At 35.2% G+C, this 14,463-nt stretch overlaps 3 protein-coding genes across 7 annotated transcripts; 1 reads left to right on the top strand and 2 right to left on the bottom strand.

Moving 5' to 3' along the window:
* Positions 1-2,691: 2,691 nt before the first annotated feature.
* Positions 2,692-5,996, bottom strand: LOC125195937 (pectin acetylesterase 7-like). Of its 5 annotated transcripts, XM_048094229.1 has the most exons (13): positions 5,736-5,996; positions 5,122-5,255; positions 4,971-5,053; positions 4,746-4,875; positions 4,484-4,563; positions 4,268-4,351; positions 4,052-4,176; positions 3,882-3,942; positions 3,658-3,711; positions 3,484-3,561; positions 3,295-3,379; positions 3,071-3,210; positions 2,692-2,938 (listed from the first exon to the last, which is right to left on the bottom strand). In XM_048094229.1, the coding sequence occupies exons 2-13, from the start codon at positions 5,252-5,254 to the stop codon at positions 2,831-2,833; spliced, it is 1,161 nt and encodes a 386-aa protein (XP_047950186.1). In that variant the 5' UTR covers position 5,255; positions 5,736-5,996; the 3' UTR covers positions 2,692-2,830. The 5 variants fall into 5 exon arrangements, with proteins under 5 accessions (XP_047950186.1, XP_047950188.1, XP_047950185.1 ...); XM_048094231.1 differs by lacking the exon at positions 5,122-5,255 and having other exon boundaries at positions 5,736-5,984; XM_048094228.1 differs by lacking the exon at positions 5,736-5,996 and having other exon boundaries at positions 4,268-4,348; positions 5,122-5,661.
* A 1,024-nt stretch (positions 5,997-7,020) lies between these two features.
* Positions 7,021-8,880, bottom strand: LOC125195938 (V-type proton ATPase subunit c''2-like). Its single transcript, XM_048094232.1, has 4 exons — positions 8,708-8,880; positions 8,516-8,593; positions 7,492-7,662; positions 7,021-7,393 (listed from the first exon to the last, which is right to left on the bottom strand). Exons 1-4 carry the CDS (start codon positions 8,830-8,832, stop codon positions 7,228-7,230), a joined length of 540 nt encoding a protein of 179 aa, XP_047950189.1. The 5' UTR covers positions 8,833-8,880; the 3' UTR covers positions 7,021-7,227.
* A 694-nt stretch (positions 8,881-9,574) lies between these two features.
* Positions 9,575-10,874, top strand: LOC125197383 (cyclin-dependent kinase G-1-like). The gene has a single exon (XM_048096119.1). It carries the CDS (start codon positions 9,690-9,692, stop codon positions 10,773-10,775), a length of 1,086 nt encoding a protein of 361 aa, XP_047952076.1. The 5' UTR covers positions 9,575-9,689; the 3' UTR covers positions 10,776-10,874.
* Positions 10,875-14,463: the final 3,589 nt, after the last annotated feature.

Below are 14,463 nucleotides of genomic sequence, written 5' to 3'. Positions count from 1 at the left end.
CCAACGGCGAAGTTGTAACAGGCGGAGTTGTAACAAGAGGGAAAATCTCACAAGATGCTATGCATAATAAGCTTACATCATAGTAGAATTTAGAGTAAAGGCCAAATGTGGTCCCTAACATATGATCGTTTTATTAATTTGGTCCTTAGCATTATCTTTTTACTTATTTGGTTCCTTACAAATAAATTCGGACCCGAATCGGTCATCACTTAACAGATGCATAAAAAAATAGACGGTGCAATCACCAATAGTCGGCTGCACAACGCCGCTGCTGTTATCGTTCCGAGCAGCCATCGTCACCAGTGCTACTGCCGATTACTCTTCGCCTGAGGTTGCCGTCGTCGCTCAACAACCCCGACAACATTCGAACACACCCAAAACTGCCCGCATTCACCCCAAAAGATAAGTTCTCTTTACAAAAATTATGTTCTTTTCGCAATTTTCGATTTGGCCGCGGAGGTGTTTGATTGGTTGTGTTTGGTTGAGATTGGTTGTGTTATTTGTTAGAGTTATGTTTTCGATTCTCAACTGATTTATATGCTATGAATTGGTAATTTGAGAGGGGAGGTTTATACCTTTTTTCATAACTTGAATTGTGGTGATCAATGTGAAGGACAAAGAGATCCCTATGATTTCTGTCAAAAGAATTTGAGTATGCTTGAAAATTCGAAAGAAATGGTGGAGACAAATTACCTAAGGTTGGATTTGAGATTGGCCGTGCTCCTCTGTTTCTCTTCCCTTGAATTTGCAGTTGGTATGAAACTGTGGTGTTGCCGATTGTGGAATGGAGAGTGTTTGTGAGATTGTGAATTTCAGGGAAAGATGAGAAATCGTGTAGTCAAATTGCATCACCGTCTATTTTTAGGGGGTTTTGTTAAGTGAGGACCGATTCAGATCTGAGTTTATTTGTGAGGGACCAAATAATAAAAAAGATAATGTTAAGGACCAAATTGATATAACGGTCATATGTTAAGAACCACATTTAGCCTTTACTCTAGAATTTAAAAATGAACCTTTTACCTTTAATACTATGAGTACTTACTACCTCCCTTCATCACATTCAAAACGAAGCATACATTTTATACTGCTAAATGCGAATTATGAGATGATAGGAGTATTAATAGGAATACTTAACATTGGCGCACACACAAAATGTCAAGGAGGGGGGCTTAAGCCCTTCCCAAACTAATTTTATGCATTTTTTTAGTTGTAAAACATTATAACTTTGTTAGTACTTTATGTGAATTAATATGTAAAAGCTCTTATTGAAATAATAAAATATAAAAAAATTATTATCTCATATACAAAATTTAGAATATATAGCCTCTATTATAGTACTAATTTTTTGCATTCGCCCCTGAATACGGGATAGGTCGGTACGGTATACCGTACCGAGAACCGCATACCGTTTTGAGAACTACGGTATTACAAAATTCGGTATGATACCGCATTTTTCGTATACCAATATTGCGGTATACCGTATCATATTTCACTTTGCCATACTTTAACGGTATACCGAAATATGATATCATATTTACATATCCAAAACAATAAAACTCCACCAGGATCAAATTTTTTTCATCATTCAAATCAATAAAACTTCAATAATCAAATCCAAAAAAAATTATGAAATCATGGACAACAATGTCTTCATTTCTTGAAACATAGAGTGGTCGGAGTTTTGACGTTTTTTTCCCGGAAGTTAAGTTTTAATGGTTATTTTCTTTTTAATATATATAGAAATGTAGTCAATTGCAAACTTATCTTTCCTATAAAGTGTACAAACTAAAATTTGGAATATTTGAATTCTAAGATACTATGTAATCCGAACAAATTTTGACAAATTTTGTGGTACAACATTTACATTTTCTGCATATCTTGAATTGTAATTTGTGTCATTTCTTTAGTCGTGTCCCCAGATGATTACCTGTATATTATGAAAAAGTGTAGTAGTACTCAATATTTCAATCTGTCAGTAGTTGAATTTTTGAAGATTATTCTAAATAATTACATTGAAAAAGAATGGGGCCCCCTTATCACAATTTTTACGTTTAAAAAGGATGGGCCCCTTATCATAATTTTTAAAATGGATCCAGTTGAAAACCTTATCATTACATTTACAAATTATATACTACATCATACATGCATACACAGAAATTCAAATAAAACCATATAATATGAGTATATTATATCCAGAATGTAAGAATAAATAAAAAAGGCTATAAATGATGGACCCGCAGCAGATCATATGTCAAAACTTTATTGCTGGCGCATTCAAATCACGTTAATTTAGCTTTTAAATGTTTATTGGCGCGCTTATTATTTTAGCGACTTTTACAGCACCCCAAGATTGCGTTTTTTGCTGCACTTGATTTTGATTCGACATCCATTAAAATAAACTCAACTTGTATAAACAAATCCATTACATTCACAAAACTTTCAAAAAAAAAAAAGTTCACTAAAGTTAAACTCAACCAACAATCATTAGAGTTATTGTCAACGAGAAAGAATAATTTACTGAATTTTGAATGCATATCCTCCCTTCAATCAATGTTATTAATAACATGGTGTGGTATTCTTCTACAAAACAAAATTGGAATCATAATAATAGTATCATTGTCATGGAATCATGATATTATTAAATTTCTCGAATATTAATGCACACACCGAGTTCGAGTTGCTAGTATTTCATTTGAAAATATGAAGCATACACTTATTTTTTTTATGAATATAAAGAAGATTACATTGGATAAGGGAAAGGTAGGAGTTTTAGTTGATTCAGAGGAAAAAGTAGTTAGCAAATGGAAAATCTTATTGGATTATATACCAACTACTCACAAAAGGAATTGGTACAGTTTTTTGGCGAGTCACTTTTAGTATCTATTTCTCGGAAAGAACTTCGATCAAAATACCAATCTGCAACTGCTTGCCTCATCGTCTGAAAATTGCATATACCAAATAAGTTCAGCTCACCCCAAAAGAGATATGGTACTATGAAAAATATAATTTGTTTTCCTAGATAACCACATATAGATCAAAATTGAGAAATTAAATTGAAAGAAAATCTTACTCTATTTGCAACTGTGAGACATGTCCATTCATCTGATTTGAGGACATGGTCATGAAGATAGCAAGAATGAACAAACAGTCCTCTGTTCGGAGAGTTGTGGATTCGTCGCGCTAATGTCTTTATAAACGTCCTTCGAAAATCTGAAATCACACATATTGAAAATGAAAATATTTTCATTTATTTGTTAATTGGTTCACAATTGGAGTAATGGAAAAATAGTTTACCTCTCATAATTCCTAATTCAGTAGAGCTGCAGCTCTTTAAGTTATTGGTGCAATTTGTGACTCCTCCTAGTACGAGTGATGTTAGCTGCAGGAAAAAAATAATAATATATAAATCAAACCAATATATAAACTAATTAATTAATTTATTGTTCTAATTCTTGTCATAAATCAAACTAAAATATATGATACCTGAAATCGATCAAAAGCTGATTCTAGTACAAAAAGTGGCGTTTGGATATCCTCAACCAAATATTCAGGGAAGAAGCACTAATATATGATTATGATTAAATATTAGCATCTCAAAATAGACTTAGCAAAATTAACAGAATGAGAATTTATGAAAATAGATTAACAATTCCTCACCAAACTCGACTTCCTCTTTGATGTGCACGTTGAAGGCAAGGACTTGGCCAACTTCTGCAAGCCACATTTGAAAATAAAATTTACATTTAATTAAAAGCTATGGTCAGTTTTAAATAAGTTATATAGTTATAAAATCACATAATTCTTAATTTTCTACAATTGCCTCAAAATTATTAGCAAAAGGGCTGGAAAATGGAAAACATAAAAGTTAGGAAGATTAATACGTGTGTTGTAATCACATCACCAAAAAACTGTTCCCTGCTCTTGTATCCATGGTGACCCTTTCTGTCAACAAAACATAAAATGCATTAATTGAATAATATTTCCTATAAATACATAATAAAAAGTACTTCTATGAGAAAAGCTTTGTTTAAGAATACTTATTTGATCTTACGCGTGAATGAAAAATCCAGAATCGGAAATGCACTTGACTCGAATCTCATCGGAAAACAGTTTCCGAAACTTATCGCAATGCAAGATTGTTGCTAGTCCACCCGCTGAGGTCCCTGTCAGTATAGCCTGTAAACAATAAAAAGCGCTATCAAATTTAAAGAATTAGTAGTACAAAATATCGAATTAAAGTACAAAAAATATTCATGAAAAATCTTACATTCCGAGCATTTCGCATTCCTTTAGCGAGCATTTCTTCCATCATAACGTTAAATATTCTTGCACCCCTAAACGTGAGGTTCTTCTTCAGAAACAGTAGAGTAATTAATCAAATTATACATAATCTGTGCTTTTATTATTCACTGGTCTAAACACAAAATGAAAATGAACATTTTAGTTGAGATTACACTCTAAAGAAAGGGAAAAAAAGACTTACTGCATGGCTGTGTTCAATATCCGACATAAATGAGGAACCATCACAGTAATAAATGAAAACCTTATGCCAATTGCAGAAATCTAAAATAAAAAACAAATCAAATTAGCATCCAAACCATAAAATGAAGAAGAGTCATTTGATAGATCAAATCCCCTATCAAATATTTCATTCTTATTCACTCATTACTTAGCTCATTAAACATCACTTTTATTAATTCTTGGGTAAAAAGAACATACATAACTTAGGAGGGATTGATATTTACCCGGATTAGAAGCACAATCGAAATCCAGTATCCCCGAGAAGGTGGTTTGAGAAGCCATCAAGTGACTACTCCCTAACCTCGAACTTGATCTGGCGCGACAATCGGATATATGGTTACACCATCCACCACCCTAAAAGTTCAATAAAGAATAAAAGTAACCATTTTCAATAGGATACAAAAAGATGGAAACATAAGCTAAAAACAGAAAAATAGCAAATGATTTACCACCAAATAAACTATCCAACTATGAGATCCGGTTCCGAATCCCTCAACGTACGAGTAAGCCGGTGCACTTCCGTCTAGACAAACTATACCAAAACAACAAATTATGTCTTTTCACATTATTTGATATTTATTCAATGAAATTAAGCCAAACCTGCTCCTTTCGATATGGCACTGGCGAGAAAAGTAACAGTGACATTGATATCTCCGTGGACGTGATGAATATTCATCACAACAAGAGTGAAAATCAGTAGACAAGCCATGGTGATGCATTTCATTTTCCCCATTCTTTTAAATGAACAAATCATAGTACAATCTAAAATTAGTACTCCATACAACAAAGCGTGGAGAAGATACAAAAGTAAGAAACCAATTAGGTGAATGGCAGTAGTATTAATTAGAAGTTAGTTTGAGGAAACAAGTAGATCATGAAAATGGTTGGGGCAGAGAATTAATGCCGAAATTATAATGACCAAATAAATACGAACACATGATAGGATGAAGTCATTAAATTATGTACTTATGAATAGAATCTAACTAAAAGCGAAAGGAATACTAACCCATTAATAAAATTGTTTAAATAATTAACAATAAAGTTAATTAAGCAAATTAAGCTCATAACACGTACTAGTTCCCAAAGAGTAGTGAGTACTTGAAGAAATAAAGTAGAAAATTAACACCAAATTTACAACTTGCAAGAAACTAAGGAGAATAAGATTCATAATTCAAAGAAAGAAATGGTGAATTGAGAAATACAGTAGTAGATACCTGATTCAGTTGCAGAAGATTGAATCAAATAAGAATGAGTTAGATTGTTGAAAGCTAAGGAATCAACAAAGGGGGAGAGAGTAGCATTAACAACTGATTTATAAAAAGATGTAACACATTCACTGAGTGTGAACACTAAACTTGCTAGAAATGGGAGAATAAAGAGGAGAATTCCATTTGCGCGCTCATATATATATCTTTGTTAGTTATCTCGGAGATTCTCCTTCAAAAAAGATAAGAATATCTCTGCAGATTTGATTGAGTCACGCCACCTCACCAATAACTGTGTAGGCCTAGTTTGGCTGTTTGGGATAAAATTTGGGCTTCACTCTTCATAATAGAAATAATATGGGAAAAGTAAGTAGTAGTAAATTTTTTTTGATGTAGTACTGTATAAAAGTTTAAGCGAAAAAAATGACGAACATGATAAAAATAGTTCATAATATAAAAGACAACAAAATCAACAAAACAATAAAGCAATTGTTCTATCTAAAGTACACGGAAGCAAGAAACCAGAAGCAAACAAACAAAACACATCAGAGCATGATCCGTCAATCCTCGTCCACCAAATAGTAATGCTAGTCTCATTGCCACCGAATGAGAAATTCCAATAATCATCTCATAGCAGTTATTGGATGATATTACCTATCATAACCAATTGACACGATGCTTAAAATCGAGACATCATCATACTTTAGTGTGTAATCTAGAGATAGTCTCCAACCAAATCTAGTCCAAAGCCATGAAATCCTTGTGTGTGTAAAGCAAGTCGGGCTAAGGAGCTGTCTTTTGATTGATCGGATTCCGGCAACACCGGCTTGTAGCTCTGCTGTTAGAACCCATCAACAAATTCCGTCTCATTTGCCACCATTGTTTAGAGGTGGTGATTGTTGTCAAATGAGGTGAACCTCGTTCTTCACCAACAATCGTGAAAAGATGGTGCAAGACCCCTGGAATACTCAAGATCATCATTAGCAACCTCGTAGTTAGGAATGTACCATTCCTTGCTGCAAGGAAAGCCTAATGATTCTGGTTCAATCTTGTGATGGAGCTTTGGATTGATGATATAGTTGAGGCCTTGAGTGGCAGGCCCAAAATGTAATGGCAAATGATTCATTTGACCAATGTAATGACAGTTAACGAAAATATGTTATATACACAAAAAATAAATACCGCCAAATATAATTCAAAACAATACCACAGAAATATCAAATGGGCAGTTTTTATTGAATGCAAGTAATTACAGACAGAATCCAAAAGAAATATAATTCAAAACAATACCATAGAAATATCAAATGGGCAGTTTTTATTGGATGCAAGTAATTACAGACAGAATCCAAAAGTTGGCGATTGTGGCGCTCCAAATTATCGCCAAGGTTGCGTGCTAGAAAAAAGAATTTCAAAAATTATATATCTCAATTTACTACACACTGCAGGAAACTGGAAAAGGTTACAAACAAAGGGATAAATAAAGGATGGTATTCATGAGAAGTCACTTAGTTGGCCATGTAGCTTGAGCTGACATTATAATGCCTACAATGACTCCAAACAATCCAAGTGCACTGCCAAAAATCTCGATGACAAGGATCTTAACAAAAAGAGTCGAGTTTTGGGCATCAGATAGTGCACAGCTGCTGCCTATGATACCAACGCATAGCCTTCATGAAAGCAAAAGAGCCACAAAGGGGGGAATGTGAGATGAAATTGCTCTAAAATACTAGTATAAGTTTATCTGATTTGACTGTTTAGAAATTACCCGCAGACAAGGTTAGCAAAGCCCACGATAATTCCAGATGCAAATATGGCATAGCCAGCTCTCATGGATTCAGGGTCATAGATCTTTGCCTTAGGCACACTATCAAGCTTTGTTTGTAGAATGATAGCAACAATGACTCCATATATAGCAACAGCCTCACAGAAAATGACACTGAGAGGAAAACATCGGAAAGAGGTCAAGTTATATCATCGTTAATACTAACAAACAGACACGAATAATTAAACTTTCATCTCCTCAAGTGCAATGTCAGCACGCACAAAGAGTAGATAACCTCCATAGATGACGATAAATATATGGAGCAACAACAATGAGGTTAATTAAACAGCTATGCACATAAACTCTTGATTAAGCAGTATGAAAGAAGTGTTTATGAACCAGCAAGAAAAGCAGGTAAATCTCATTCTTGTAGACTTGTCTTAATCTTATACTCCTTATAGTGTTTTTCATCACTGTTTTATTGTCCTTCACTGAAGAAAACCAAAGAGTAACTGGTAAACAGAAAGAAAAAGAGCAAGGAATATCCTCATAATGACTAGGAGACAATACATCCAATGTTCACAACTCTCCCACCTCACATTCTTAACACACCAGATTCAAAAACTTGAGAATAATGTGGCAGAAATAATCGTAATTCTAGTTGTTTCCAGGATTTGACAATCAAGATAATCCATGATTTCTAAAGATTGGATCTTCTTTAAGAATTAAGAAATATATTAACCCTAAGGAACTAGTGAAGATTGGATCTTCACTAGCAACTCGCCCTCAATAGGAATTTATCAACAGCTAGAGAAGCTCATTTCGATTATAAATTGAGCCACATCGTCAGGCGTCAAGCTAATTGTGTAACACACCCAATCCTCATCACTTCGGTTCACTTTTTATAAGATGCAGATACCGTACAAGTGTGAATTTGAGATAGTTTTAACGGATCGGCTAGGGGAAAAATTCCATCAAAAGTAAGACATCGGTAGATCAAAATCCATCTCAACCGATACAAGCATACCTGATTAGGTTTTTGGAGGTAATGCGAGGAGCTTTGATGGCAGCACCAATTAAACTACTCCCCGTTATGTAAATTCCCCTAAAATGAACAAAAAATCACCAATTTAAGACGGAGATCGCACGAAGTAAATAAACAGTTGTCATACATCGCAGAGATAGATGAGACCAAAAAACACGGTAATTGAAGAGATACCAGGCGGCGCCGAGGACGGAGACGCCGATGGAGATGGCGATTCCGATGGCGGAGAAGGTGTAGGGAGAGATCCGAAGCAGCGCCTGGCCCCAAGAGCTCGATGAGGTCACCATCGTGCTGTCCATGCTCAAGATCGGAAGATTTTCTCAGATCGAAGAAGGAAGAATAGATTTAGAAGGAATTATTGGGCTATTTCATTGGGCCCAGATTTGTAATCCAGATTATAAATACTCTGATTAAATGGATATTTCACAATCTGAATTTAGTCCAACCCAATTTGAGACAGATGTTCGTTAATGATAATAATATCACAATTTTGTGTGAGATTTCGTTAATGACTTGCGCACTCAATGTAATCTACTTTTTGTGTGAGATTCCGTTAATGACATGGTGCACAATTTTTCGATGATCGTTATCAAACTTCTTTGTTTATCCATTTTGGCCCGAGTCGCATCTTATATGAGCCAACTCAGTGTAAGTTGTTAAATCAAATGTAAATCAAACTTTATGCACGAATTATACTTTAAAATGTCTACCAACAAAAGGATTACTTTACTTAATTTATAAAAACTTACTAGTTCATAATAAGAATCTTTTAACAAGACTGGTGATTGTGTAAATACGTAGAAGGAGGGGCAAGTTAATCATACAGATATAATACTAAATCTAATTAATTTGGGGATGGTCCGAGACAGAGGGCATAATACTAAATCTAATTCAATTAAACTTAGGTAAATAAAAAATAATCAAAATCATTGTTTAGTTTCCAAAAATAGAAAATACAATCCTTGTTTACGTTGGAATGACACGCCTTCAAAAAACAAAATCTTGACTTCCCTTACTCTATATTTCATCCAAAACCTCAACTTGAAACTCAAGCAACTTTTAACACGCGCATTTGTATCAGATTTGAAAATCAAGATTTCTGATTCCACCTTCTAGCATTTGTTTATTGAACAGAGCAGAGCTTCTTGAAAAATCAATGGCTGCTCATGTCCGAAACAACACCAACACCAACACCAACACCAACACCGATGACGGGTTCGCCCTTTTCCGCGGAAGAAAGACTGCTTGCAAATCCAAGGCCCCAAAAGGAATTGTCATCAAGAAAACGATTAGTGTTTGGCCTGAAACCATGTGCTCGCACAATGGGAAGAAGCGGAAGTTGCAAAGTAGTAGTTCAGAGGAAGAATTGTGCAACAAAAAGGGACGGATTCCTCTTCCTGATTATCCAATTGTTGGTGGCTACGAATGTTTGGGGAAGATCAGTTATGGCTCGTGTGGTGTAGTCTACAAAGTTCAACACAAGCTTACCTCCCAAATATGGGCTATGAAGAAGCAGTTTAGTGGTAGTGGTCTGTCTGAGATCAGCATCCTTCAATCTCTCGGCGGCAAACATCCCTCCATCGTCGGATTCAAGGAAGTCGCGGTGGATGCTCACAGAGGCCTTTACTTGGTGATGGAGCATATGGACTTTGATTTGAGAGGATACATGGCCGAAGAGGTCCTCCCAATTCCTCAAGTCAAGATGTTGATGAAACAGTTGATCCAAGGCGTCAACTTTCTCCACCAACACCGACTTCTGCATAGGGATCTCAAGCCCTCCAACATCCTTGTCAACAAAGGAGGTGAGTTGAAGATATGTGACTTCGGGTTGGCGATGAGGTTCGGGGACAAATCTGAGTCCACTGTGGGGACATTGTGCTACATGGCGCCGGAGCTGCTTCTTGGAGAGAAGAGCTATTCGTGTGCGGTGGATGTGTGGGCGGTGGGATGTGTGATGGCGGAGTTGTTGTTGAGGAAAGTGCTCTTTAGAGGGAAATCCACGGAAGATCAGTTGCACGAGATATATTGTATTCTTGGTCATCCGGATAACAACAATGTTGATACTACAATTTCATCGGCAAAGTACATGCTTTCTGATGCTGGATTTGATCTCCTAAAGGGGTTGTTGACTTGTGATCCAACCAAGAGAATCACATCACAATCTGCTTTGAATCATGCTTGGTTGGCTGATGGATTGACTCCTACTCAATACATGGAGAAACCCAGATTCTGTCTCTCTTAGTTGGGGAGTATAGTGTAGTTGCTTAGCTAGCTACTAACATTCCATGTTCTTTTGGTAAATATAGCCATAATTTGTAAATTTGTTTAAATATAAATTCAAGAATCCTATTTCTTTCCATATTTGTTTATTTTCCTTCAATCCTCACCGAGAAAATCTTAATCCACCTTATCTTTATTATCTCTCTGTGAACTTTCTTCCTCTGCTTAGTTCATAAAAATTGAATCATTTCAATTTGTCTTTGCCTAATAGCTGTGAGAAAGTCAGAGGGGAAAGGGATTGCAGAAATGCAAGCTGTTTTACATTGAAAAACTGTAGTTGAGGAAATTTTGAGTAGTTGATAAAGCTGTTAGTTTTGTTAAAAAAAAGGTTATGGAGTTGCTGTTTGTTCTGTGTTATGGCTGAGCTTTGGGAAAGTGTGGTTGTCTCAGTTCTGTTTTGGGGGTTTGCTGATCAGGTATTAATTGTGTTGGTTTAATACTACATATATTACTGTTAGAAAATCTGTGTTTGTATACTTAGTTTCCATTAGTAATTTTGGGGTGCTGCTTATTGTTAGTACAACTTTTTCACCTGAAGACATGTGTTGCTGTCAAAGATTCTGCTTTTAGTATCTTCCATGAGTAATTGAAATTTTTTTCTTTTGATATGAAACAATTTAACAGATTAGCAAATGCTTCATTGATAACTCCATAGTATGTCTCGTCTTCGTGTTTCATGGTGTCTGAGCTAGTGTTGTTTATGAAAGTGATAAGTTTTTTGCCTAAAATCAAAGATATAGCTTATTTGTTGGTACATTAATCTCTGTCTGTCTTGCTGTTGTTTGCACGGTCTAGATTCGGATGTTTGAACTGATCTCAAGGGATGTTGCCTCGTTCTTTTACCAAATCGGTTGTCTGGATGTATTGTTGGTGAGGTTGAGTCAAAAATTGACACTGAAGTTGAACAAGTATAGTACTAATAGATATTCAAAATCTTTGAAGTTTACAAATTTGTGCTATGGCTAGTTACCAAATCAACTCTGTCCAAACTGTCTGCTTTGTAGTTACTCTTGCTTTTGCAATATGTAAAGTTAGGTGCTTGGTCTTATAATTTTGCTCCAAGTCCTTAACCATGTGCAGTGCTCTTCCAACTTGATTGAAACTTTGTGGTAATTATTCCATTTCATCTTCCAAGATTCATATTAAACATTTTAAAATTGTCTAATTTCAATGAGCATTTACATGAATTGCTAACACCAAGGGTCTCTTGGTGAATACATATTAAACTTGTTGTCTAACTCTCCATCCCATAAGCCTTTGAGAAGGAAAACATGTTGACTATGTGATCATCCTGGATGCGGCTGTCGCGTGGGTTGCAGAGGTTGGCGCTGGTGTGGTGGTTGAGGTTCTTCTTGATTTCGTATGAGCAGAAGGTTTCCTCCAGCCCATTGTAGCATCGTCCTCGTCTTGGAGAATGCTCCTCTTCACTTTCCCAATATGATCAACAACTTTAGAAGCCATAAACTACTAATCCAATCCCAGTCAATACCGCTAATAAACAAATCTTAACTCAACCAAAAAAACAACCTAAAACTCACTTTAAAATAATTTCCAGCCATTACAAAAATGTCAAGTTCAACTAAGAATTGGACTGCACAACGAAAGCATCAACAACTCAAAAACTATCATTTCACAACATAAATGATAGTATTCACTTGGCCCGCGCTTGGAGCCGGCCAACGTGAGCTCTGCTTTTAGGCAGCCGGAAAATTCCATTTCTGACGAAATGCTTCCCATATCCATTGACATTTGCAAACTGCCTGAATTTGTAATTTTTTTTAAAATTTTCGTGTTTGAGAGAATAGAGTGCAATATAGAGCGATTTTGATTTGCCATGTCGATTTGTTCATTTGTTGTGATGGAAAGCGTGTTTATGATTTTTAGTGAAGTGTGAAGTTTATTTTTAAAACTACTACTTGATCTCCAAATTATAGATATCACAAAATAGCAAAATAAGTTATTTATTGACAAACTGAGGAAATAGTACTATTTTTAAATGTGATTTATTTCTTACTCCAATTTATTGTTGACTATTCGTGTACCTTTTTAATTAAGTTGTTGGTTTTCTGTGGTTTGTCTAATGAAAAATAGATGTACATGAGCTATGAAATTACATCGATAAAAGTTTTTAAGTGTAATAATAGAATCCTACATGGTTTTCATCACATATAAGTTATAAACATTAAACAAAATAGTGTGCTTGGAAATTAAATAACAACAGTTCAATACTGTTAATTCACTGCTTAAAACTCAGCATACTAAGCACTCTTACGTTGTTACATGACAATACATTAATGACAATCTTAAAAAAAACATACAAACAATTCTCACGGCCGCTCTAATGATACATTTAAAATTAAACTTACTAATTCAAAACATATAGAGATTAATCAAGGTGGTGAATTAGACATTTTATCCTTCTTAATTAAGGGCAATGCAAAGCTACTCCTCATTGGAAAGTCCCTTGAGAAGGTCCTTTGCATGAAGCCCAACACCATTTGCTTCTGCCCTTTTCATCACCCTCAGCCTTTTGCATGAGTTTGCAAACATCCTACAAATAAATGCACACAAACTAGGTTTAGAACCCATCACCCTCAACAGTTTAAAATATATATATATATATATATATATATATATATATATATATCTTTCTATATATATATATAGAGTAGTGATATGGGGAAAGTGCCCCTTAAGTATATAACTAGAGAACAAATCACAGCCACAAGATCAAGAAAATTAAGGGCTAGTTTTAACACATGAGATTTTCGAATTTGAAGGAGAAATCAATTCACTCTATCACAGATTTACTTCACTATACAAGGTGGGGGGTGTAATAGACATTTCACTAAATTGCAGAATTCATCTCCCACCATCACTGCTCTTCCCGTCGCCTCCATCCATCGTCGCCGTCGCTTCCATCCACCATCGCCATCGCTTCCATCCATCGTCGCTGCAATCGCCGTCGCCTCCATCCATAGTCGAACAATGAATCCAAATGAGAAAGATTTTTCAAAATGTAAGTTGTTCTACTAGTTACTGATTTAGATTTCTCATTTTTATTTAGATTTAGTTTTGAGAATTCTGCAAATTCTAACGCCGAGAGTGTTTAATAAGTGAGATATGCAGTAGTTTATTATGGAATCCAAATTGAACAGAATAGATGTTAGCTTACAGTTAATTACTACAGTTAACTACTTCTATGTTTTGTGTAGGTTTTGATCGACAGAAAAAAAGAAAAACAACAACCGTAGACTCTGATCGTGAGTAACAACTACATGCTCTGTTTTTCATTTAGTGAATTATTACATTATTAGAGAGGGAAGTGTTTGTGATCTATGCTTATTGTGCTCTGTTTTTTCATCAGTTTGAAGTAAAACAAGCTGTTAGAGAAGTTGTCTCGTGGATCTATGCTTGTAGTAAGACTTTGTTTTTCCATTTCAAAGAAGTAAAACATGGTTATAGTGAAGTATTCCAAGTGTTAGAGTGAAGTGTCTCGTGATCTATGCTTGTGGTGCTTTGTTTTTCCATTTCTGAAGTAAAACATGGTTAGAGGTGAAGTATTCAAAGGTTAAAGTGAAGTGTCTCTGTGATCTATGCTTGTAGTGCTTTGTTTTTCCATTTCATTGAAGTAAAACATGGTTAGAGCG

This window comes from Salvia hispanica, chromosome 6 (genome assembly GCF_023119035.1).
Source record: "Salvia hispanica cultivar TCC Black 2014 chromosome 6, UniMelb_Shisp_WGS_1.0, whole genome shotgun sequence".
Lineage (NCBI taxonomy): Eukaryota > Viridiplantae > Streptophyta > Magnoliopsida > Lamiales > Lamiaceae > Salvia > Salvia hispanica.
The sequence above is the reverse complement of the archived record's forward strand: the minus strand, read 5'-3'. Positions and strand labels throughout refer to the sequence as shown.